This window comes from Phodopus roborovskii, unplaced genomic scaffold (genome assembly GCF_943737965.1).
Source record: "Phodopus roborovskii unplaced genomic scaffold, PHOROB, whole genome shotgun sequence".
Classification (NCBI taxonomy): Eukaryota; Metazoa; Chordata; class Mammalia; order Rodentia; family Cricetidae; genus Phodopus; species Phodopus roborovskii.
The window spans coordinates 26,659,195-26,684,386 of NW_026126517.1; the positions used below are offsets into that span (position 1 = coordinate 26,659,195).

At 45.6% G+C, this 25,192-nt stretch overlaps 1 protein-coding gene across 1 annotated transcript in view; it reads right to left on the reverse strand.

The window, feature by feature from the left end:
* Positions 1-1,967: 1,967 nt before the first annotated feature.
* Ttc12 (tetratricopeptide repeat domain 12) overlaps positions 1,968-25,192 on the reverse strand; it is a 42,648-nt gene continuing 19,423 nt past the window's right edge. The window contains exons 8-22 of the mRNA XM_051197381.1: positions 24,174-24,245; positions 22,795-22,855; positions 22,254-22,442; positions 21,128-21,197; positions 20,131-20,219; positions 17,323-17,491; positions 11,287-11,379; positions 9,870-9,930; positions 9,074-9,211; positions 8,505-8,603; positions 7,982-8,050; positions 6,762-6,863; positions 5,255-5,354; positions 4,062-4,287; positions 1,968-2,131 (exon numbers count right to left, since the gene is read on the reverse strand). Of these exons, the coding sequence (XP_051053338.1) occupies positions 2,056-2,131; positions 4,062-4,287; positions 5,255-5,354; positions 6,762-6,863; positions 7,982-8,050; positions 8,505-8,603; positions 9,074-9,211; positions 9,870-9,930; positions 11,287-11,379; positions 17,323-17,491; positions 20,131-20,219; positions 21,128-21,197; positions 22,254-22,442; positions 22,795-22,855; positions 24,174-24,245 (1,614 nt within the window). The 3' untranslated portion in view covers positions 1,968-2,055. The remainder of the gene's footprint in view (positions 2,132-4,061; positions 4,288-5,254; positions 5,355-6,761; positions 6,864-7,981; positions 8,051-8,504; positions 8,604-9,073; positions 9,212-9,869; positions 9,931-11,286; positions 11,380-17,322; positions 17,492-20,130; positions 20,220-21,127; positions 21,198-22,253; positions 22,443-22,794; positions 22,856-24,173; positions 24,246-25,192) is intronic.

Here is a 25,192-nt window from a genome sequence, read left to right on the forward strand (position 1 = left end):
ATCCCTACCAGTGAAATTTTCTTTTCCTTATGGGTGTGTTGAATAAAATCTTCCTAGAGGAGTGTATGGTTTTTTTGTTGTTGTTGTTGTTTGTTTGTTTGTTTTGTTTAAAGGGCACGAGATTTTTCACCCCGCCAAAATCTCAAACTTAGCAGACAGGATGTCAGGCAAGGTCTCCAGTGTCACGTCTGTCCAGTAGTATAGCATCTACGGTACTGTCATCTCTGATGTCAGCTTTCCATTACTGAAACAAGTATACACAATGCACTTATACAGTGAAAAGGTTAGTTTGGGCTCATACTTTTAGAGGCTTTAGCTCATGACTAGTTGGGTCTATGACTTTCAGCCCTCTCTTACTGGGAACCACACTTCATGGTAGGAACAAGCAACAAATCAAACTGCCCATCACATGACTGGGAAGTGGAAGCAACCAAGATCCCACAAGCTTTTCCTAGTGCATGCTCTCAGTGAACCAAATCTAAGTCGGAGCTAATGAAGTTTCCACTACCTGTCAATAGCTCCAAGCTGGGAACCAAGCCTTTAACTCGGGGGGTCTTTGCAGTTCTTGTATAACCTTCACAACATAGGTTGGATATGTATTATTCTAGGTTTTTCTGATGGAGCAGAAAAATTTCACAGAGGTTAAGCAACTCATATAGTTATACCAGGCTTTTTCTTTTGGGCCAACAACCAGCTCCCAAATCATGGCACAGACTACTTTCTTACTAGTTATGAATGCTTAGACGAGCTTAGGCGCGTTTCTGGCTAGCTCTTCTAACCTGTTTCTCTTTATCTACCCTTTCCTTTGGGGATTTTGACCTTTCTTCCTTATTTCTGTATATCTTACTTTCCATTGCTTCTCCTGTCTGCAGCTGGAGGCTGCCTGGCCAGACCCAAGTGTCTCCCTCATTGTCTCTTCTCTTTCTCTTCTTCCCTCAGGTCCAGATTTCTCCTCTTACTTATTCTCTCTGCCTGACAGCCTCACCTAGCTATCTCCAGCCTAGCCCTTGGTCTTCCAGCTTATTAGATCAATTGGGTGCCTTTGGCAGGCAAGGTGAAACAAATGCAACACATCTTTACATAGTTAAGCAAAAGTAACACACCTTCCTAGAGTCAAAGTGATATTATCTTCAGTGTCAACAACTGCAATACATCTTTGCCTAGTTAATATTCCACAACACACAGTGACACAGTGGGCAGGTAGTAGGGGGAACTGTCTTGGGAACTTTGGTTTGGAGATTCTTGTCTTTTACTGTACAGTGCAGATCCTGCCTCTTTCCCTGAAATGGATCAACCCACGAGGGCACTGAGCAGCTAAAGAACTGTTATTTATTAAACCTTTCATTTGGGAGGCCACAGGTGATCCTGGCTTTTGGGAAAGGAAGCAGTGTCTTTAGGAAGGGGCTAAATAGGAATAAGAGGTGGGTTAGGGATATAAATAGACATCATTTGGCTTTGGGTAAATAGAAGCCCGTGCTCTGCCACTGGAAGTACAGAACCACCTCACACAGAAAATAGGGCACTTGTAAACTCAACCAGGTAGTGATGCTGACTCCCAGGCCCAGGACTGGGCAAAGATCTCTGACAGGGAGCCACCTGTCACCACTCAACCCACTGAATCCATAAGCACATGCCATAGCTGCAGCTGGGATTCAGGGAGCTGCAGCCACCCTGGGGCTACCCCCAGTCTCTCAAAGAGCTGAGAACCGCAGACAGATATTGAAACGCCACTGCAAAATACCCCTATGTTTCTTTCCCTCTGGATCTGGTTCTCATCTAGTGGTGTTGCTGCAAGGGCATCTGGGAAATGAGGCTTGGCTGGCTGGTTTCTGGTCTCAGTAGAAAACAAAGGAGCCTTTCAGAGACACGAGTGATGGATGCTAGAGCGAGTAGTAGCAGTTTCTACTGTCAGCCATCGGCTCTCTTCCTCCCGGTGAAAACCCAACAGACATCACATTCCATCGGGGGTGGGTATTTAAAAAGACTTTATTAGCAGAGCAATAACCCATGACACACAGCTGTGTGTTCACATACTCTACAATGGCACCATGTCCCTCAAGAATCATTCATGTGTTTCATCGTAGAGTTGAGAATTTCTATCCCATGAAGCTCCCGCAGTTGGGCAGCAAACCTGTGGTAATCAGGACACAAAATTCAGGTCAATACATGCCATGTTTCACAGCCACCATCTGCAGATTGAGGCTGGCCATGGACATGGGCCATATCACTCTAGGTAGAAAGGTGAAGTGACAGTGGCACTGGAGATCCCTAAAGATCAAAGAAGGTATGCCGGGCTCTCAGGGAACCCATACAATACCGGAAAGACACTCTCTTCTGGAGTGTCAGGTGTGACAGCCTGCTCAGATGAGGCCGTGCTCTTAGGAAACCCTCTATCCCACCCCAGCAGGTTGCCTCTTTGAACTCATGATAGCTAATGTGCTGTGCTTCCTATGGAAGAAAGATTTTTATCTTTTTCTTCCTCTTGATCAATCAGAGAGAACTTGAAAGGGCTTTCAGTGTCATCCAAACCTTCATTTTCCAATGGGAGGGGGGGCAGAATGTGGGGGTGGGGGGTCTGCATCTGTGAGGCAGGAGCCATGTTCAAGCCCATCCTCAAGGTCTCCTTACTTCTATCCAAGGGACCATGGCATGGGGAAACACCCCAAAACATAAACTATGGAGTGATTAAGCACATAACATATCCAGGACAGGAGCAGAACTAAATGGGAACTATTGAGCAGAATTCAAACGCCAAGTCTCTTGCCCTGGTTTGCTGGGTGTCCTCAGAGTGCTGTTCTGCATCCCTATCTCTTCAGCAGGAGAGACTGTTACCCATGCTCAACAGTCCTCCATTTGCTTAGACCCAAGTCAGTCAATTAACCAGCCAATCAATCAGAAAAAAAAAAAAAAAAAAAAAAAAAAAAGACCCGGCTGTAGGAACGTGATGTAAACGCAATGAACTAGCTTGTTGGAGCCCTCTCCCTATGGTGGGATGCAATGCTCAGTCTTAATGCATGGGAGAGGGGCCAGGCCCTGCCCAACCTATTGTGCCAGACTATATTGACTCCTCATGGGAGCCCTTACCTGTGAGGAGTAGTAGACTGGGGGTGGACTTGGGGGAAGATGAGGTGGGTGAAAGGAGGTGAGGTGGGGAGAACTGTGGTTGGGATGTAAAATGAAATAAAAAAAAATAAAAAAAATGGAACAATGGAACAAACAACAACAACAAAATATAAGTCTGTTCCAGAAAAGTAAAGAAACGATGAGAAGCTAAGCATGGTGGTGCACACTCATAATCTCAGCATTAGCGAGGTAGAGGCAGGGGAATTGTGATCAACCTGAGCTATAAAGTGAGTTCCAGGCCAACTAGAGGAAAAAAAGAAAGAAAGAAAATGAAAAGGATTGGGGGCAAGGCAGAGACAGGATATGTTGTAGTCTGGATAGTAAATGTACTTCCAAGGTCCACATGCTAAAGCCTCGTTCCCAGTCCCCGTCATAAGTGACAGAACCTTTAGTATGTTGGGTTTAAGGTCAGGGGTGTTCTCAAAAGGTAGTCGGGGAATTGGGCCTTTCCTGTGTCTTGGCTTCTGGGTCACCATGAAATAAATTAACAGCTCATTCTACCGCATGCACTGGCCACAAGGCACTGTGCTGCTAACAGACCCAAAGCAACAAGAAGTCTTTCTTTAAGTGGACTTTTGGGTGTTTTTTTTTTTTTTAATCAGTGTTGGAAAGCTGAATAATAGAGGGAGAGAGAAGAGACTAAGGTATGAGTGAAAGAGAGGAGAAAGGGGTAAGCAAATTGGAAGATGTTGACCATATGCATGGGACCACACCCTGTCAAATGAACTCCATTTCTCAGACTGGAAGTGGTGGTTTCCCCAAAGGACACTTCTTCCAGAGACAGCTTATGGGGACTCCTACAGGCATGTGCACCCCCCCCATTCATGGGGAAGGCCAGAGGTACCCCCATGGAGCTCCTCACACAGTGCTTGGCTTGCCCTATTCTTTCTGAGATGTGACTACCAGTTGGGTGGCCTGGCTCAGGGGTGACCACAAACCTGGGCTCAGCTGTGCACAGCTTCCCCAGAGCGATGCCTGCGTTCAACTGCACAGCTGATCTCTGTGAGTCGCTGCCTGCCAGCTTCAACAATACTTGTACTATATCTGTCTTCAGCAGGGACAAGGCAGCACTGGGCACCTCCATGCAGTTGCCAAGGCAGAGAGCAGCGTTGCCCACCAGAATTTCATCCTCTGAGTCAAGCAGCGATATCAAAGTGCTGAATTCTACAGGGAAATATGGGCACAAGGAGCTGTTCCAACAGACACCCTAAAGAGGCTGATGACAGCAGCTGAAGGGGTAGATGGCACACTTCTCCAGAACCCTGAGGAAAAACCTGTGTCCCTGCATTGTGTTATAGAGGGGTTTTTGAAGCCTGAGTGTGGTGGTTTAGTCCCAGCGCTTGGGAGGTAGAGGCAAGTAGATCTCTGTGAGTTTGAGGCCAGCATGATTTACATAACAGGTTCCAGGCCAGCTAGAGCTGCAGATGAGACTGTCTTAAACATGGGTTTGACTATGAGAAAAGTCTGTTCTCAAGATGCTCCACATTTGACATCGCCTGCCAGCCTGACTGAGAGGCAATGTATCTTTTCAGAAGGAAGGTTTGCCTTGTCCAGTTAGTCACCTTCAGTGTGTGATGAGGAGGTATGAAGAACATTAGAAGGCTTCCTCTGCTAGGAGACCCTCCCTCAAAAAATATAGAGGATTTAGGACTGAAGTTAGGTCACAGAAATTAGAGCATTCTTTGGTCACGTGGTAAATCTGCAGCCTCCCAATCTAATGAATGGAGAGACATCCCACACACTGCAGGTTAACTTGACGAAGCAAGTTGAGCTCAATGCCAAAATTCCCATTGTTTTCTGATGGCAGAAGGTGCTTTGTTTTCCCTTTCATCCATGAAGGAGGAGAGCTGGTATTAGGCCAGTTCAAGTATCACTATAGAAACAATTCCAGGTTAATTTGGGGGTAGGGGAGGGAGTTGTTCTACTTCTGCCCTGTGATCTTTGAGCTGCCTGACATTTTACCCAAGCATAGCCAAAAGGCCAATGAAACACATTGTGATGGGAAATGAACTGACATCTGTTGTGTAAACACTACAAGGGAGTGATGCTGCCTAAGTTTCTCCTCCCTCTGCAGCTTCCAGGGTGGATTCCCCACTGAGGTATGGGCTCCATTCATGAAAATGTCACTTACTTTTATCCAGTCTCATTACTTCTTCCCGAGCTGAATGACAGCTGTTTGTGCAGACGGCCAGTGTCTTTATGGCGTAACGCGATGCAGTCTGGCCTCCCATCTAGGTTTCAGGACCAAATCAGAAAAGCAAAATCATTCTTTCCTAGAATACCTCAGTGAGCATCACAATAATGTCAGTGGCCTCCTTGGCTTCTATAAGGTATTTAGATGAAGCAATGGCATGTGTTTCTTAGGTGAGCAAGGACAAAGTGTCACTTGTACCCAAATGTAAACCTAGCCCCATTCCCAAGGTAGAAATGCTGGCCTGTCCCTTGTACAGCTGACATCACTGGGAGGTTTTATGAGAGTGGCTTAGATAACAGTGATATACACACAGACATCTGCTTTTCAATAGCAAATATTTCCCCAAAGGGAAGCAAATGAACCTCCTGGGTCCTTTGGTCTTTGGAGAATAAAGGTTGACAGTCTTTGTGAAGACTCATTAACTAAGATCATTATAAGAGGGAATATCATGCAACCATAACTGTCAGTATCATAGTCTTCAGGATGTGTGTGTGTGTGTGTGTGTGTGTGTGTGTGTGTGTGTGTGTGTGTATGTGTGAATACATTCACAGTCTCTGGTGTAATGTCAAAAGTTGTGGCAAGAATGACAGGTACGGATCAAGTGTTATTCTTAACTGAGCTCCTCCACTCTGCCCCTTGTCGTCTGCCCTAGCCTAGTAGCACCTTCTCCCACCCACCCTGCTTTGGGGCTTGCTTCCTGCCCTGCTCAGCCCATGGCTTTGTACTCTTGCAGCGCTAACATGGGTGAGCTGTGCATGAATGGTATCTAGCAGCAGCAGCCTGATAATTTGCTCTGCCTTTCTAGGTGAATCTAGTTACTCTCTTGGATTCATTGTACTCATTTCATTTGGGAAATTCCAACATCCTTTGGTCACCTGACAACTCTGCAGCCTCCATAGTTCACAAATGGAGTTAGAACCAACACATTCCAGATAAGGAGCGAAGGTACCAGGAATCCATGGAAAAAATAATCGGCCTAAGAAACATTGCAGAAAGCCATTCAAAGCACCTTGTTCCGGGACAGAGACCATGTTTCAAAGCTAGGCTTGGAGGGCAAGCAATTTTTATCACTGTAGCTGAAGGACAATTTGCTTATTCATTCAACAGTCTTCGTGGCTGTTCAGGGCACTGTCCAGGAGGAAGAGGCTCTCTAGTTCGGCAGGGATAGCATCTCAGTACGTGAAGTGAACAAAGCTCACCTTCACCCTGCTCTCTGAGTTAAACAGGTATCTCGGGGCATTTAACAAGTTGTAAGTAAGCCTGTTGGTGATGGCACATGCCTTTAAGCCCAGCACTTGGGAGGCAGAGGTAGGCAGATCTCTGTGAGTTAGAGACCAGCCTGGTCTACAAGAGTTAGTTCCGGGACAGCCTCCAAACCTACAGAGAAACCCTGTCTCCGAAATCCAGGAAAAAAAAAAAGTTGTACACAGTGGAGTTACTTTACCCTTAGGAATTTAATCATCTTCTTCATCACTCCTGCTGTCAGCGCCTCCTCCACGATGGTTAGGGAGGAAGAGAGGGTCCGGCTCAGAACGCCCGCAGCTCTCTGAGGGGACACAAAGATGACGACTAAATACTCCTTCCAGACATGCTGACAACTTTAAAAGTTAATGGGGAGGAGTCTGGTTAGGCAAAAGCAATTGTTAGTATTGGAAGCAAAATCCATTCCTTAATTTTCAAATAATATAATAGCCAAAGAACACATAGCAAAACAAACATAGTTCAATTTTAATAAACCTGCCAGGTTGGCAGCTTAAAGGGCTAGGAATGCTGATTCTTGGCACAGAGGCCCAATGTAGTTCAGCTTTACACAAGGTCAGTCAGCTCAACCCTGAGAGTAAGTCCTTCCTGGGTGCCTGCTAGACCTCAGCATCAACAGCATCCTCATTAGAAGATGCTCCACTTCCAGGACCCACCTTTGGAGTTTTCAGTTTTCATTTATCTTTATCTTTCCAAATCTCTGACTGTTGGTTCAACTTCCCAGCTCTCATTTCATTTTAAAAGTCTTAAAATTACAATTATTTGTTAGTTGTGTGTGTGTGTGTGTGTGCGCGCGCGCGCGTGTGCACATGCACATGCACCACAGTGTTCATGTGGAGGTCAGAGGTCAACTTGGGGAGGTTTGAGGTGAATCCCTCTGCCTGCTGTTTTTAAAGGTCTATTTTCTGACACCTGTCCTGAATGTCACCTAGTCTGTCAAGGTTTTAGGTCCTGCAACTGATAGAAAAATGAGTAAGTGAAGAGTGCACCCTAGGGTGGCAACCAAAGGCCTCCTGAATCATGCTAACAGTCTTCATGGGCACTGCCCTAACCACAGGACCATCTGTGGTTTTCTTAGTCAAGTGTTAGAACAATTAAGAAAGTCATTCTAGCACAGGCCTCTGAAGGATCCCTTGAAATATAAACATTGTGTCCACTGGTTAGATTTTAGATCACACAGCCAAGGGATTATTAACTTGGGGTTCTGTACTCTACAAGGTTCCATGTGTGGGGAGAAGTCACCTAATCCTCTCAGACTGAAGGCAAACTCTTTCATTTGTGTGTTTGTGGGCATGACTTTGAGTGTTACATAGAGTTCAAAGGTGGTGCCTGCAGATGGGGTTAGACCCATTAATAGGAAAACTGTACTAGAACAGGAAACAGTCCACTTTTGGAGAAACTTACTGTCAGGATTCCTCCATCCTGGCTGTTCAGTAGAGACAGGCACTTGCGGCTCATCTTCACGGCCCATATCTACAAACATGGGAAAGAGCAGAGGTGTTTTTATAGCCCAGTAGTCAGAATCTTCTGTAGAGTATCTTCCAAGCAATCCAACAGAGCCAACCACTCTGTCTGGGAACCACAACACCCATGACCATATTTCTCCCACAGGGGCTCCTTTTATTGCTCCCATATCCGTCTCCTCTAGTTCTGGACAGTTATTCCATAGCAGAAGACATAGTTTATTTGACTCTTGAGATGTAGCCCCTGTTGGCTCTGCATGCTCTGTCCACATGGACAGCTTTCTTGATGAAGACAAGAGTGACTCTTGCATCCAGGAAAGTGACAGATCACCCCTTCAGCCTTCCATATCCCCAGACTGGCACTGTTCAGTGACACTTGCTTCTGTTCGCTTTGTGCATACATGAACAGGGCAACACAGCAAGTCTATCCCAGGGCTCCAGGGAGGGTGACAGGAGCATTGTACCTCTGAAAGGAAGGGAACCTCAAGACACAAGTTCATGATGAGTCCTAGGAGGGTATATGTGACCTCTCTGAACAAGTCCATGTCCTCCTCACACTTGACCTGGAAACAAAGCAGGGCGATCAACCATCTTGCTGCTTTGTAGCTCATCATGGTTGTCTCTTCCTTTAGACAAGTGTCATGAGACACCCGTATTCCCTATATGGTCAATATCATGGACTTGAATGATGGTGGAAGCATAGACACCAGTTCTAGGAACTAGCATCAGTTTAGGGGCAACAGAAGGTGTCTCAGGTGCTCTGGCTTTGGCACTCTGGCTCAGCAGGCCCTGGGTTTGCAATGGAAACTGGAGGAGGTAGATGATCAGCTCCATCGGAAAAGCTTCAAAATCTCTCTGGAGTCAGGGAGACTTAATCTAGAGGCCATTGCAGGCTGCCATCCCACCAAGCCCATAGTTATAGTGGGAATAAGACAAAGGGGCCCTAGTTCCTGGGAAACGGAGTAACTATAAGAAAAGCCAGTGTTCCAAGAGAAGACTGGAGGGCCAAGTTTGAATAGAAAGGCTGTGATACCAGGAGGTCCAAACAGGCATCCCCAAACTCTTCACAGGCCATCATGTGTCTTCGGGCAGTAGGCTCAGCACTGATGTTGCCTATCAGGGCAATGCACTGGCAGAGGGCCGAGGGGCTGGTTAACTTGGGCTCTCGCTTCTACAAATGAATTCAGAGGAAGTGACTTCTCAGGCAGCAGATAAATGATGCCACAGGCCTTTCTAGAAGTGTCCCTTGCTTACCGAAAGGCTAGAAACCAGATACCTAGCCTAACATCACCCAATGACATCAATGAAATCACTCCGGTCACATGATGGAGTCATATGTCTGGCTTCTATACCAACCAGCTGCAAAATCTTGGAGCGTGGTTTTGCCCCCCTGAGATCTTCTGAACTTTTTATAGTTCAACAGACACAGCGCCCTCCCTATGGAGAGCCCTTCCTTCAGTCCTCACACTGCTACCCTTGTCCAGATGGGGGTGATTTCCACCCGGGGGGCAAAGTCACACCTGTCCTGGAGACACTACTTCATGCTAAAGAGAACTCTGATGGAGAGCAGCTCTCCCTACTGTCATATAAGATGCAACCCACAGGTAGCACTCCCCCCTCCCCCCACAGCCAGCCCTGTCCATAGGCCACTTCTACTTGTCCTGTCTGCAGCTGTTTTGGTAACCTAGAAAGGTGTAAATTCCAGCTGTGTGTAAGTGACTAATCAAGCTGAGGGACAACAAGGGTGCTGGGATGGAAACCCTGTTTCAACTGCTCTGTCCTGGCAAAGAAGTATCTGCCACGGAGAAGAGAGCTTGGGGTTTGCTCACCAGAACACCCGTGAAGGCAGGGAGGACAGCTGGAAGGCTGGCCTGTAACCACACTTGGAATCTGTCGAGAGAGAGCATCAGGCAGGATCATTTTTAAATGACACAAAATACATCTGGAGGCTGGAATCTCAGGTGATGTCTCAGAGAGCTACAAACAGGGCCTGTGTGACTTACAGTAAGCACTTACGACTCATTCTGTGTGCCTAAAATTAAAAGGGACTGGTTCTCTCACGTGACATTAATTTTTCTAAGCCCAGATAATAATCTTTGATGTCAGTCAGCAAGTCTCAGGCACCAGCTCTTGGAAGAAGAAGTAGCTAGAACTCCCTGGCGTCTGTCAAGTTGACTGTAACCCTCCGCCTTGCTCTGGGTTTGTGTGTCCCAGGTGCCCAGTGCAGGTGGGAAACAGTGAGCACACGTTCACTAATCATAGCCACTGGGAAGGTCTAGATACCTCTTCCCATGCTAGTTAACATTCTATGCTAACCGCCTGGCCCAGCTGGCCCAGCTGTGAGCATATTAGCTCTTTCTTCCATGACTATTTCCAGGTGAGACTCACAACAGGTGCAATGAATGTTTTAAAAGCTTGTAAGAAGTGACTTAAGAATTTGTAACAATTCTAAAAATCTGGGATTTTTTTTCCATCTTCCCCCAGCAGCTGAAAACAAAGCAAGCAAGCAAGAAGAGATAGCTACTCAGTATTACTGGGAACCAAAGAGCAGGCTACACCTCCCTGTCACTCTACTTGCTCGCTTACACAGATTTTCCAGCAGTTGTGATGCACCAGGTGATGACCAAGAGGCAGGAAGCACCCCCAGAGCCACAGCTGGCAAACTCACTACAAGAAGCACCGTTTTCTGTAGCCACCCAGTCTGGGTGAGACTGGTCCCAGGACCCTACAAACACCGAGCTGTGCAGATGCCCAAGTTCCTTCCATGGAATGATACAGGATTTGCATATAGCTATGTATAACCTCCTGGGAACTTTGACCATGTCTTAGCATTTGCAGCTATGGTACTGCAGCAATATAACGTGCTATGTAAACACCCACTATGTACTCGCCAGGGAATGATACAGGAAGGGGTCTGTGCATGTTCAGTCCAGAGGTTTTAGAAGTACTTTTGATCCATGGTTGCGTGAATCCACAGATGCAGAATTAACAGAACCAAGGGATAACTGTGTGTTGTTGCTTCCAAGCCCATTGAGGATTGGGTCATTCTCCACCTGGAGGGGCTGCAATGAGATTGGATGGCAATAGCCCTCTGGAAACCATCAGTGTCCTTACTCAGCACATCTTGTAATGCTCATCTGGAGATTTGTCTAGTCTCTGTAGGTGGTGACATTTTTTTTCAAAGACTGCAAAGTTTAACAACAGTTGAAGAATTGTCAATTCACATAAACAAAATAAAACAATTACCTTTCTTCTAGAGCCAAATCTGTGAGCAGTCCAATGGCTGTATTGGCTTTCTTGTCTGAGAAGTCAAGAAACGACAGCAATGCTTCACACAGTCTGCAAAGAGCCATTGGGAGAAAAAGGCCACAAAACGCTGAGTAGACTGTCTTTAAACTCTCAGCATCTCCAATGAGATACCCTTGTAAGGATCCCAGTAAAGCCTCAGCATCTGGGAAAGAAAAGCTGAGAGGATGGACCTGCCATGCCTGGCCAGGAGGCCCAGGTCCTTACCCATCCATGCACACCATCCTTTAGGGATGGCTCCAGCCCTCCATGTAAATTCTCAGGTTGCTAAACAGTTTTAATGCAAGTTCTCTAATTATCAGGCACTAGCTTAGAAAGAGTTTCTGGTGTTCTTCCCTGTGGCTATGTCTCTGTCAAGTTCATTAACTTGGATGACATCTACAAGCCACACTTACTAATCTACTCATAACTAAAGTGGGAGTCCCCTCCCTCACCCCAATTAGACAGGTGATGGAATAAATATTTAACAAGACCTTGACAGGGTGCTGAATTTAGCAGATGGATTTTTATAGAGTTAGAGTCCTCTACTGAGAGCCTGAGATTGTAAGTGAGGAACAGAGTTGGGAGACTCACTTTGGCTACTGATTCACACAGAAACGTTTCAAGGGTTTTGAGATGACTGTGTGGAGAGCCTTGGAAAACAGTCCAGTCCAGCTGCTAGAAAAAGCTATGAAAGCCCAAGCTGCCTGAAGAGGATGTAGTACTGTTAGAACACCGGAAGAGAAAGTTAGGAGTCCCCTCTAGCAAACTGAGTATCTCTGGTGTGCTATGTGCTGTGCTCAACACCTAGCTCCTGGTCTACAGTGACACATGTACAAATAATGAAAGAAAGGTTTAGGAATGTGCTAGAACAGATTCAAGCTAAGGACCTCAGAGTCTACCTAAGAGGAGTTGTTAGGGGACTGGAGAAGAAGAGGCTTCCACAGTATAGGATGTCTTGGCTCCATCTTCAGAGACCAGTGATACTAGTTACTATTATTTATTCACTCACTCAATTGTGCTAAACCACTGATTACTGTCCAAGCAAAGAGGCAAGCTCTAGGAATATGAAGATGAAATGAAACACTGTTCTGGCATTAGCAAGCTTGCAGGCCAGTGCCAGGCACATGGAGACAGGACAGAGCATGTCACATGGAACACCCTGTGTACTCCCAAACCATGAAGCATCTTTGGGGACACTAGCAGCTCATTACCATTAGTGCCTAGAGAGCAAGAGGAGAATAGGGAACAGGGACATGAGGGAAGTGGACAGAGTCCAGTGCATGATGGGTCTTCTAGACACTTTGACAAAAGGTAGGGTTTAAGTCCCTAAGGTTCACCTTCTCCAAAGTGTGATGGGTAGGTGATTTCTGCATGATAGTGGTAGTGGTACAATGGGGCACAGATTTCTACTCTATACTTCAAATCTCTGGGAGCCCACACTTTAGCCAAGTCCCAGGTGACTCCTAGGAATTGTTTTTCAAGAGTTAAAAAAAAAAATAGTCTTATAGGCAATGGAGAGCCATTTTAAAAATTTAAGGAGGAAAACAACAGGACCAATACACATTTTAGAAATATCTTTTTGCTGGTTTAATGGAGGCCAGATTGGAGAAGGTAGGACAGGGGGACAGAGAATCCCACCAGGGAGATTTGTGCTTTCCGACAATAAAGGTCATGGGACTGGACTGTGGCAGTGGCAGGATGAAAGGTACTATTTAAAAGGGAGGAGCTATTATAGAGACTGAGAAATAATGATGAGAGATCAAGGAGGAGAATAGCAAGGGTAACAAGCTACTGTCTTACGGCTGTGGTGGTGGTGGAACAGGTCAACTCTAGAATTATCCAAATGGATGGATGGATGCCCTATGTGAAGACAAGAAATCCAGGTGAAATAGTCAAGTGCAAAGAACCACATTTAATTTGGTATGTTATTCAGAGACAAAGAGGCAGGATCGAGTACCAGAGGGTGCTGCCACCTAACCCTCAAGAGAGGACAGCCTCTTTCTCTTAAAGTCCAAAACAGGAAAACAGCCAGGGTAGGATCCTGAAGTCCCTGAGTTAGATGATGGCACAAGGAGGGTTGGTATAGGAATCCAAGAAGGAAGTGCTATGGGCAGGGGAGGAGGGACAGGATGTGTGATATCCTGACAGCAATGGTATGATGCTGCAAGAAGGGCCTGGTCAAGAGGATCAGATGCCTTGGGGCAGTGGGGTGACAGCATCACTTTTAAGGGATAGACTCTCTTTAGCAGAATGTTCTGGAAAGGGCTGAATCACCCAAGGGTCGGTATAGGAAGTGGGATGCTAGAATTGGAAAAGCCTAGTGTGTGGCTCCTAATTCTGGGGAATGACAGAATTTGATGGTCTCTTCAAACCCTCCATTTTCTGGGCTGTCCCTGGGCCAAAGAGGTATGGGATCACAGTCAGGGTAATTCTAGCAGTAGATGGGTTACCTGAGGAGGTGGACTAACATCCTCATTACCTGGGAAGACTTCCAGTCTCTGAACTGTCTTAATGCCAGGCCCAAGTCAAATGGAAGCAGATACAATAGAAATTCTGGGTCTTCCCTAGAGGGGAGCATGGATGGACTGGGTTGGGCCACTGCAGAGGGGCAGCCATGCTGGATGGGGATAGGCTCCATGATGTCTAAAGCTCAGGTGTCCTCAAGCTTCTGCAAATCCTTGACTTCCTCAAGGGTGTACTCTAGTGCTCATCCATCAGAAGTAATTTACTTTGGAGTAAATTCCTCCTATACCAATTTAACTCTGTTTTTTTGGTCTTGAAGATGAATGCTGATGAACCAGAATAGCACCAAGGGCAGACAACAGTCAGGGTCATCCTGGTTTAGTCTTAAGAGACATAAAACAAGTAAGCTCCCTCACCATGTGACAAAACACTTCTCTTAAGCACTCTCATTACCTACAGAGGACAGTGTGCCTCCTGTCACCTCATTTTGCTCAGAGAAAAGCAGCTATCCCAGTGGGTGGACCACAATTCAGAGAATGGGATCATGGAGCCAATCATTTCACTACTACCCCAGCTTAAGACTTTGGATGATCTACCCTAAAGAGAGAGAAACAATGATCATGAAAACATTGTTAGATTCATGTCCAGTATCAGCTATGGATGTTGGTGACTCTGTACTATGGTGGCAGTTGTTAGCTGGCCAGCCTCACAGTCACCACTTCCCCCTTCCAATCTGCCTGACTGCTGCAGAAGCTGCCGCTGACTTTCCTGGGTAGCCCAGGATACAATTCTCCCAAGCAGAAATAAGCAGTGGCTTTTCTTAAGGAAGAGGGTGGATGCTAAGCTGTGTTATACAGGGATACGGGGCTTGGCATCACACCAATAGAAAAGGGAAGGTAAAGAGGACAGTGACCTTGACCTTGGAGTCTTCAAGCTACAGGTTATTATGCTTAGTCTTTTCTTATTATGTGTGTGTGTGGGGGGGAGGTGCATGCCAGGTTCTGTCTTACTTAAGTTCCTTTTGGGCAAATTGTCTATATAAGGTTGGAGAAAAAGATCAAACCAACATAGACATATCTCTGTGGGCTTTTTGTTTGTTTGCTTGTTTTTCGAGGGCAGAGGTTAGTGTGCTGAGAACTGAACTCTAATATGTATTAGCAAGAGTTTTAGCATGGAGCCCCATCTTTTCTTAAAAAAAAAAAAGAAGTGGTGTGGGGTACTTATCAAACTTCTTTTAATAATTACTATTGTTTATGTGTATGCGTGTTTATGTGTTGCATGTCTGTATGTGGATGCTCTAAGAGGCCAGAAGAAGGCATCATATCTGTAGCTGGAGTTACGGGTGCTTGTAAGCTCCTCAATATAGGTGCTGGGAACTGAACTGAGGTCCCCGTAGGGGCAGAACCTACTATACTGCCCACATATCTCTCCAGCTCTCCATTACCCCTCTCAACTGTCATTCCAAGTGTGTGTACAGACAAGACACTGTATCTTCCCAAAAGAGAGAGAGAGACTAAAAAAATAATACCAGGATTAAACACTGGACTGTGAGAATCTAAAACCCCATTGCTTCCTACAAAGTGGGAAGCCTGTTCCTGCCAGCTCACATCTGGGGAGGATGGGGACCTGCATCCCTCAGTGAGGTATGCACTGCCCTGTCCTGCTTCATTTAAGCACAGAGAACCAATAAATTGCTTGATGATGGACATTAGCAAGACTAGTTAGTGGGCCTGCAAGCAACAAGCTGAGATCTCCCTGCTGCTCTAAGAGTCGATGAGACTGTATGTATCAGCGTAAGTTATAACACAATTGGAAGAGTTCAAGTTGAGACTGAAGCAATTCAAAGACACCAGAAGCCTTAACACAACTAGAGCTATAGCTACTCTGAGACAAAGGGCAGTTTAAGAGAAAATAACAGGTGATAAAGGGATTGAGCTGATGGCTACAGAGCCCCCTGAAAAGTACGAAGTGCTTTGGGAAACGTTCACTAGCACTCCACCTGCCTGGTGGGCAGAGTTCTGGGTTGCTGGACATTCCTGGAAGCCACCGGGGCTGTGACTTGATGGAAACAGTGAGATGGAGACCACCTTGTCCTTGGCATGCAGCGGACCCCTCTGTAAATGGACAGGTGAGAGGGCTCAGCCTGGTCCAGAGAGACCCTGATCCTTCCCTTACAGAGGACAGAGGGTAGGAGCTGGGCCCCAGGGAGCAAGCATGAGGGGACAGTTGGCTGATGTGGCCTTGTTTTCTGCTGTAGCATCTCCTGTCCACTCTGAATTAGGGAGCAACAGTCCCTAAAAACAGGAGATAAATTGATCTGGCAGCGAAGAAGTCTGTCAGACTAGCTTCTGTTCTAAAGTTACCCTGAAACCTTTACAAAGTGGCTACAGACAATGTTATTTCTATCTGTTTAAAGCATATGAGATGGCTGACATTCAACCTTTCAATTTTATATGATCAAATTTATAACCAGAAAACAGGTAAGCAATGCAAATTGAAAAAATAAATAAAATACAGGCTGAGAGACAGCTCAGTCAGTTACAGTGCTTGCCACACAGGCCTGGGGACTGAGGTTGATCTGCAGCACCCCAGAATGAGTGGGTCTTGGCCACTCACACTTGTGATCCCAGCACAGGGAGGCAGAGACAGATAGGCTACTGAGGGTCACTAGCTGGCCTGCCTTGCCTAACCAGTGATCCCTGGTCCTAGTGACAGGAATACATCTTGACAAGGTGGATATCTCCAGTGGAACAACAACCCAAGCCTGACCTCTGACCTCAACAAGCATGCATATACATGTATACCTGTACACACGATTGTACCCACACATATGTATACCTCCCTTGGTGTGTGTGCACATACACCACACACACACACACACACACACACACACACCATATAACATCTTTCCTTATTATCACTAAATACATCACTAATAAACAAAAAAAATAAAACTAATTGTTAAAAAGTTGAAGTGCACAGACAGAAAGAGTCACCGTGATTCAGGTAAGTTGTTTTATGAAATCTTTTTAGTAATAGTGCAAGTTGTACACACACTATCCCCATATGTCTAGGTCTTTGAAACCGGCCCATGAAAAAGTATTTGTCTTATTAAATTATACTCTCTTGTTTCAGAAATACCTAAAGGACATGCAAAACAAAACACAAGTCTTGTGTCAAAACAGAACACAGGAAAAGCAGGGGAGGGAGAGACAGGGTGGAACCAGGCCCGAGTCTAACAAGGCAGAAATATGTGGTTCATTTTCAGGCTGTGGAGGAGCTGTCCTGCCAAGTTCAATGGTCTCTACTCGTACAGAATCAAAGCTGGGTGTGGTCCTGAGTTCAGCCAGGAGCTTGTTGAGACACCCTCCTGATAGGGCTTCTCTCAGAGGCTCTGATAGTGTCTTTCAAGAAGGTTCATGACAACCTGGTGGTAACCACACCCCAGAGACAGCAGGAGGGACGCTTGGGCTTGTCTATATAGTGGTGACCTGAGCGGCCATAGGGAAGACCCCAGCAGCACAGGCTTACCGGATCAGGTCCAGGTGCTTGATGACCTGGTTCCGGGCATTCTCTGTCTGGGTGAGCTGTAGCAGTAGGGCCAGGCTCTGCTGCTGAATAACCAGGACTCTGGAGGTCATGAAGGAAGGCAGCAGCCTGGCCATATCTGGGTGGGTCACAAGCAGGCGCTGGTTTTCCTCTGCAGAACACAGGGGTTAATCTGCCTTGAGCTGGCATGGCAGCATTTAAGTGTATTCTGTCACCCACTACCATAACAGGAAGCTGGCTCTTCTTAACACATTTGCCGGGCAGGATAATGACTTACAAGAACTGGGCTCATGTGTCCGAATACGTAGAGTGATGCCGTTTGCCCATCACTAACTCCTGTGTTCCTAGGCTTCCTCATCAGTGAGATGAGGACAATGACCCACCTGCTAGAGTTTTTAATGAGCATCCAGCGAGCCATTGCTTGATGGTGCTAGACAGAAACTGGCTCTCATACATTAGTTACACTATTACTATTCTTACTAAAGCTTTCTCAGTGGGTGGAATGTGGAAGTGAATGAAGGAAAAGCATTCAACTTAACTGGAATATAATCAGAGAATCAACCTTTAAATGGTGAGAGTGGGGGCTGAGTTGGGGGAAGATGCAGGAGAGCAGGAGGAGGAGAAGGAGGGAGAACTATGATTGGTATGTAGAATGAATAAAAATATAAAATAAAAAAGGTGGCCAGAGCAACCGTTTGTATTCTTCCTAAGAAACCATATCATGTGAGAAGTATACCTCCTTAATATAATATACCATGAGCTTTCCCCAGAGTCTTAACACTGAAATTCAATGACATTGAATTGAGCTTGCTTTGTGTTCGGAGTAGGCATGTGGGAGCAGACAGGACATGGCAAGAGTACGAGGATAAGTCATGAAACAGTAGAGCAAACTGGAGGGACGAGGTGAGGGTTTGAATCTGAAATATACTCAAAGGTTCCTGTGTTAAAGGTTTTGGCTGCCTGGCTTTTGCAATAATGATTCCCAAGACAGGGCGGTTTGAATGAAAGTGGTCCCCATAGGTTAACGCATTTGAATGCTTGGTCCCCAGATGGTGGAACTAACTAACTGTTTGGGAAGTATTAGCAGGTGTGACCTTGTTGGAGAAGGGGTGTCACTGTGGATGTGCTGGAAGTAACCTCTCTCTGACCCAACAATATGCCACGGATGTATTCTCATGTGTCTTCTTTTGCACAGTCTCTGCTTCTTTAAAAAAAAAATGGCTTTGTGTTTATTGACATGTCAAGATTCCATGAGCCTGAGACACCGCATATGCATACCCCAGGTGACAATATTTTTCAGACATTAAAACAACATGCCTCCAAGGATCACAGAAATGAAAATATCTGGGTTATTATGCTTGATTCACCGAGTAAACACAGTCACCAAGTTCTTCCTTTCTTGACTTCCTTTAGGAATCTTGGCAAACACACAGTCCTGAGCAAGAGACTTGTTTAATTCCTGGTTTTGGGGTGTCTGTGTGTGTGTGTGTGTGTGTGTGTGTGTGTGTGTGTGTGTGTGTGTGTGCATATCTATGTATGGGTGTATGTGCATATGGATAGAAGCCAGAGGACAACTCACATGTCATCCTCAGGCATCATTCAAGGCTTCTTTATCTTCCTTCCTTCCTTCCTACCTTCCTTCCTTCCTTCCTTCCTTCCTTCCTTCCTTTATTATTATTAGGGACTTACTGACCTGGAAATCATCAAATAGTCCAGGCTGGCTGTCCTTCAAGCCCTGGGGATCTACCTGTCTCCACATTCCTGACATGCCACCACACCTGTTTTTGTTTTTTGTTTTTGTGTTGTTGTTGTTTTGTTTTTATCTGTTGTTGTTAATGTGGTTTCTGAGACAAACGAGATGCTTGGCTGAACCGACTGCTCCCTTCCAGTAGCTGGGTTTCCTGATAGGCCAGTTTCCTACAGCCTACTTTAAGTTCTCAGCCTTCTGCCTACTAAATGAAAGGAGATGGCTTCCTCATACTAATCTGGTATAGTATGCACACTCCTTGCAGGCTCCACCCTGTCATTGTCCTCATTTCTAGTGTTTCCTGTCCCAAGAGCAAACCTGTTCCTGTGAAACACATTTCTTTGAAATGATGGGGAAAAACTTAAAATCTTGATATACACAGAAGCAATTAAGGTGACTAAGAAAGATTGTGCAAGAACTTAATGATCTCTGGAGGATGCCATATGAAGAAAGGTAATAACTGACAAAACAAAATCCCGCTGGTATTTTCCTATTTCAGTAACAGATGCTAATCAGTGTCCAAAGATGTTGGCTGGTACTCATGTATATCAAGCTGCAAAGGGTGCTATGGTCAGCAAAACCAAAGTATTTTCAAACAGACAAAAAAAAAAAAAAAAAAAAGGAAACTATTTCCATTGCTCCTGACATGAGCAGAAGTCATGAGTCTGCAAAGAAGGGAGAGGCACAGGGTGTCCGGGGGTACTCATTATGCTGACAGTGATCTTACCCACCCTCCACTCCAGTGTTCTGAGGCAGAGGAGGAGGAAGGGGAGGGGGACAATGAGAAGAGGAGAAAGAGGAATATAGGGAAAGGAGGAGAAATGGGGGAGGGCAGAAAGAGAAGGAGAAGGGAGGGGCTGGGGAATGACTTCAATATAGACCTTGCTTTTTTTTGATCCACATACTTTTGGGAAGGAAAAGGCATGGAATGCAGACACCAATCCCCCCAGGCCTGACCACTGGGGAGAACGACTATGCTGAACCACGCAGCTCTTTCTTCTAGGGCACACAGCTGGCAATGGACAATGAAGAACCAGGCTTACCATTGTCAGTACACACAGCTTGCCAAAGCTTCAAAACAGCCACACAGAGAACCTCTTCAACAGCATCCTTCGCTGCTGAGAAGAGACACCTGGAGAAGACAGGGAGAGCAGTGTGGAATCTGGGGGTTGGTCTTGTTTTCTTTGCACTGGGTTCCACCCCCAGACTCAGTAAATGAAGAGTTGAGAGAATTTTTAAAATGTATATCCAAGCTGGACATGGTGGTACACACCTTTAATTCCACCACTTGTTAGGCAGAGGCAGGTGGGTCTCTGTGAGTTCAAAGCCAGGGTGATTTACATAGAGAGTGGCCAGCCAGGGTTACACAGTGACATCTCTCAAAAGAAAAAGACAGAAGGAAGGAAGGAAAGAAGAAAGGGAAGAAGGAAGGGAGAGAGGGAGGGAGATTGATAGACAGATAGACAAACAGACAGACAGACAGATAGCTAGAGCTACCCATCACTGATTCCAAAGTTCCAGATCAAATGCAAAGGCTGAAAACACAGGGATGTGGACAGCCAAGGGCTATCAGTGATGAGTGAACATGCAAACATCGGACCCATGTCAGGATCCTAAGCCTCCTGGATTATCCAAGCACAATATGAAATAAACACAGCATGCCACCCCCTTCCATGTAGGTTTTGTTTTAGATAAAATTCGAAATGGAGCCAGCCAGGACACAGCTGCTTCTACTTGTTTTAATGACCAGTAACATGAGAAAAAGAATGAACTAAAATCTTACAAATGTTGGTGGGAAACCAGCAGGAGTGGTGTTTGTTTGACTGGGACATTTGGAGATGGCCTGTGGGACAGGCTCACTCTGTCAGCTGCAATATGATGCAAAAGGCCTGAGGCTCTGAGATCAAGGCAGGGCCACTCTGCTGCCTGAAGAGCAGGGACACAGTCCAAAGGCCTTGCCTCTGTGGCCAGTAACTGCTTTCACATACACGGCTCTCTGTCTTTCCTTGTAGACATCTGGCTCTTTCCAAAAATCCTTACCTTCTTATGACCTCATGGTCACTGATGGTGCTGAATCCACCATATGTTCTGAACAAGGTCCGTTCTGTGCCTGAAACAGAACCACAAGAACTGACCCACCAGGTTGGCATCTAGCTGCAGCACAGCCAAGCTGATCACCAGATCCCAGCGTTAAAGGGCAAGATCATAAAAAAAAAAAAAAAAAAAAAAAAAAACCTAGCCACATCACCACACTCTGAGAAATGCGATCAATTGCCATCAACCACTCGATGTGTTGCCATTAGAGGGACTGCTTAGGAAATGTCAGCATATCAGTTCATTCCTCTGCAAGCTTTTGAGAGTGTATGGGAGCTGTTTGGTCCCTGGAAAGAACTGGAAAGCCATTTGATTCTAGATGTTTATATTGAGGCTGTTTCTGGGCTCTGGAGAAGAACATAACAGTTTCTAAGAAAGTGGCCAGGGGAACCATCTGGGCCACCTCTGTTCCATACTAAAGGGGGACCAGAGCCTCCATCCATTTGTACAAATGACATCCTGTCACCGAGCAACCAAAGTTGTTTAAGTTCTGCCATCAGTGTTTACAGGAACTGGTAACAGAATGACATGCTCTCATTACAAGACAGATATTTCCTCCAAAACAATTTTCATGTTCCAAGAGGCTGTTAAGTGCAGCTGGGGTGATTCCTATAGTTAATCATAGAGATTTCTTCTGTCTCTACATGGTGTAGGGTGTGTGCATGGTCTAGGATGTTAGCATGGGTGTGGGGATGTAAGCAAGATGTGTGGAACACATGTGAGGCAAAAGTTTATAGGTTACACTGATTTATTTAATATTTATATTTACAAAATATAAATAAACACAAAACGCGTGTGGTGTATGTAATCTAAGCACTCATGGAACAGTTATACACCGTGTGTGTCTTGTGCCATGTGTATGGTGTTCCCTGCATAAGTCAATGCATTCTTTGAAGAGGATGGGGTACAGGTAGAGTTTTATTTCTTCTATACCCTCTTTGGCACCTAAATTAGTGTAGATTTTCAATCGATATCTATAGAAGGGAGGGGATCTTTGTCCCACAGAGCCAGATTCCTGGACCCTGCCTTCACAGGGACAATGCTTGTGAGACCACAGACATGTCTAACTTACAGTGAGTCATCATTTCCGTCAGGATCTCAATGCCTCCTGCATAGAACAAGGGGGTCTGGCCAGGCTTGGAGAGGGTCTCCAGGAGATTTCTAGTTGTCATTGCTGTGTTCTTTCCTGAACCCAGGGACTCACGAGCTTCCTTCTCTTGAAGATCTGCCTTTTCTCGAAGAGTTACTTGATTTAGGTGTTCTAGCAAAACAAGGAGGCAAAAGCAAAATGAAGCAACAGCCTAACAATCGAAAGAACCATGCAAGAAAATAATTCAGACTCTTCTTCAGGAAGAAACTGTTTAGGAGCAAAGTAAAATCTAAACTACGTCTTGGGCCATCTTGGAAATTTGGGGCAGTCTAGAAGTCTATGGGAGGATGGCATGGAAGAAAAGAAATAAGAGGAGTCTAAACATGAAAACAGAGGGAAGATGAGCATAGGAAGCTTGTGAAGGTGGAGGGCTGGGCAGTGCAGAGAAAGTAGGGAGGGAACCCCTGTGGAGTGCAAAGGAAACCTGGATTTAGATGGATTGTAGCAGCAGGGACAGCCTCACCTTTCACCTGTGTCTGAAGTTTGGGGTTTATCTCTCCAATCTTCTGATAACACTCTCTGGACTGGGAAACAGAAACAGACCTTGAAATGTGGACAGGAGGTAACGGTGATTACAGGGCAGATGTGGGGCATCCCAGGGCTTGCGTCCTTCATTATCCCGTCTTATCTTTCCCCTGCTCCCAGCACAGGAGGCTGCCAGAGAGAACAGTGAGCTTTTGATATTTTTGCTTGGGCTTCTCAGGTCCTGTGGCACTGCAGGTACTGTTGCAAAAATTCATTTTAAAAACTTGTTTGTTAAATACAAACTGTGATGTCTACTACCCAGTCTTGAATTTTATTTTATTTTATTTTATTTATTTATTTTTTTTTTTTTTGTGGCTCATGTCTGCCAGAGGTAAGAATAATCATAATGTATATGCTAAACTTAGATTTGATATTTGCACTAGAGCCTATCAGCTATACCCAGGGGAGTAAGAAACTCAACAAAACTGGAGACAGTGTTGACTGAGACCCAGGAATAGAGAACAGCCTGGAGTTAGAGATACAGGCTGCAAAATCACCCAGCAAACAAGCTAATCACTGGCCACTTCAGAACGATCTAGAGAGTTTATTAGTTAGCTGTTACTGAGGAAATGGTTACGTAGAACGTTTCTAGAAAAAGAAAGACCAGTTCAGGGAGATTTTGGGAGAATATATATCGAGGCTTATCTGGAAAATTGAGATGAAGACTGAATAAAAGAGGGCTGGAGGGATGTCTTAGCAGGTAAAGGAGTTTGTCACCCAAGCCTGGTAACCAGACCCGGGTTGATACCTGGAATTCAAGTCAAGGAGGAAGTGGGGGAAGTGACTTCACAGAGTTGTCCTCTGACCTCTGTGCCACACCAGGCTCATGAACACACACAATAACAAAAAGAGAATGAATAAAATCAGAATACCACACTTTCAAAAGAAGCGTTATTCCAGGATGGATGTATATATCTTAAACCCCACACCTTCTCAGCCCCAGATCCAGCCTATGTAATGGTTTCTGTTGGCTTGGGACCTAGGACTCTGTCACTCCCTACCACTCTGCCACCACCAACACTGGGATTAACTCTGTGATACGGTAGTGAGTATGCACAAAAATTTGGAGCAACAGGACTGCAAGTGAATTTTGTTTTCCTTTTTATTCTTGTCTTTTCTCTGAGGAAGTTGAACCAGTACAAGTAGAACATTCTGCTGAGGAACTCTGCTGACATGAGTCCTACAGCTGGTGGGACTGTCCTGGATTTCACACAACATCCTTCCCAATTGCATTATCTCAGGACTTCAGAAAACACTAAAAGGTGGGCTAACATCTCCCCAACTTGTGAGCTAACTTAAGTGTTGCTAAGAACTTACTTTGTTGTAGTTCTTCAGGGCCAGGTGGGCCTTCCCCATGTGGAAATAGGCTTTTGTGCATTTTTCATCACACTGTGTGAAAGAGAATGGTTGATCAGATGTTTCTCAGGATCTGAAGTCATTAGGCACTCCCCTGCCTGCCTAGGGAACAGAAGGAGGGCGGCCCTTTGGTTCTCAGGACAGCTACCAGGTTGACAGTTAAGGCTTTTCTATGCATTTGTGATTGAGCTAATTGCTGCCTGCAAGGAGCCTGGACACACAGACATGCACTCTTCCAAATTAGTGATACTTCTAGCTCTCACTTCCATGTAGGTACTCTCTCAAGAAGTAGCAAAACCCTAACTTTAGAACAGCCCTCAACATTGGCTGAATGCTAGAATCACCTGTAAGGCCCATATGTGTCCTGACCTGGCTGCCTTTGGACCAATCAAATCACTGTCTAAATGGGGTTCAGTCAGATAACTTTTCAGCTTTCTGGGTGGCATAACTGCATAGCTAAGAAGAGAGCTGCTGGCTTATTAGCAGACAGAATTCCCTGGGCAAACAACTATGGTTAACTATGGTTACTTAGTAGGCAGTAGGTTCCTTCTTGCAAATAAACCACAGCCTGGACAATGTTATAGTGCACATTATTTTGGTCAATTGTCAGATGTTCTTTGAGCTCACTGAGGAGGAAGCTGAGTCTTGAAGTGGCATTGCCTCCCATTCCATTTCAGACCCAAGTATGTGACAAAGTGTCTTATGAGGCCTCCTGTATGGGGACAGGCTGCCGTCCTAACTTTGTGACAGGGGAGAGAGAACAGCCCACGAGTAAAAGCACTGTGTCCTTGAGGACAGTTGGAAGGTGAAGCATTCCCAGCAGCACTCACTATAGGTCATCTGATGAGCATGCCTATGGTGGGAAGGAGAGGCTAGGGGTTTGGCTATGGAAAACTCCTCTGTGCCAGGAGGCTCTATTGGGAACTCCAGCTGACTGCCTCAGCTTCCCCAGTCAGTGTCTGCTGGATGTCCTGAGAGCC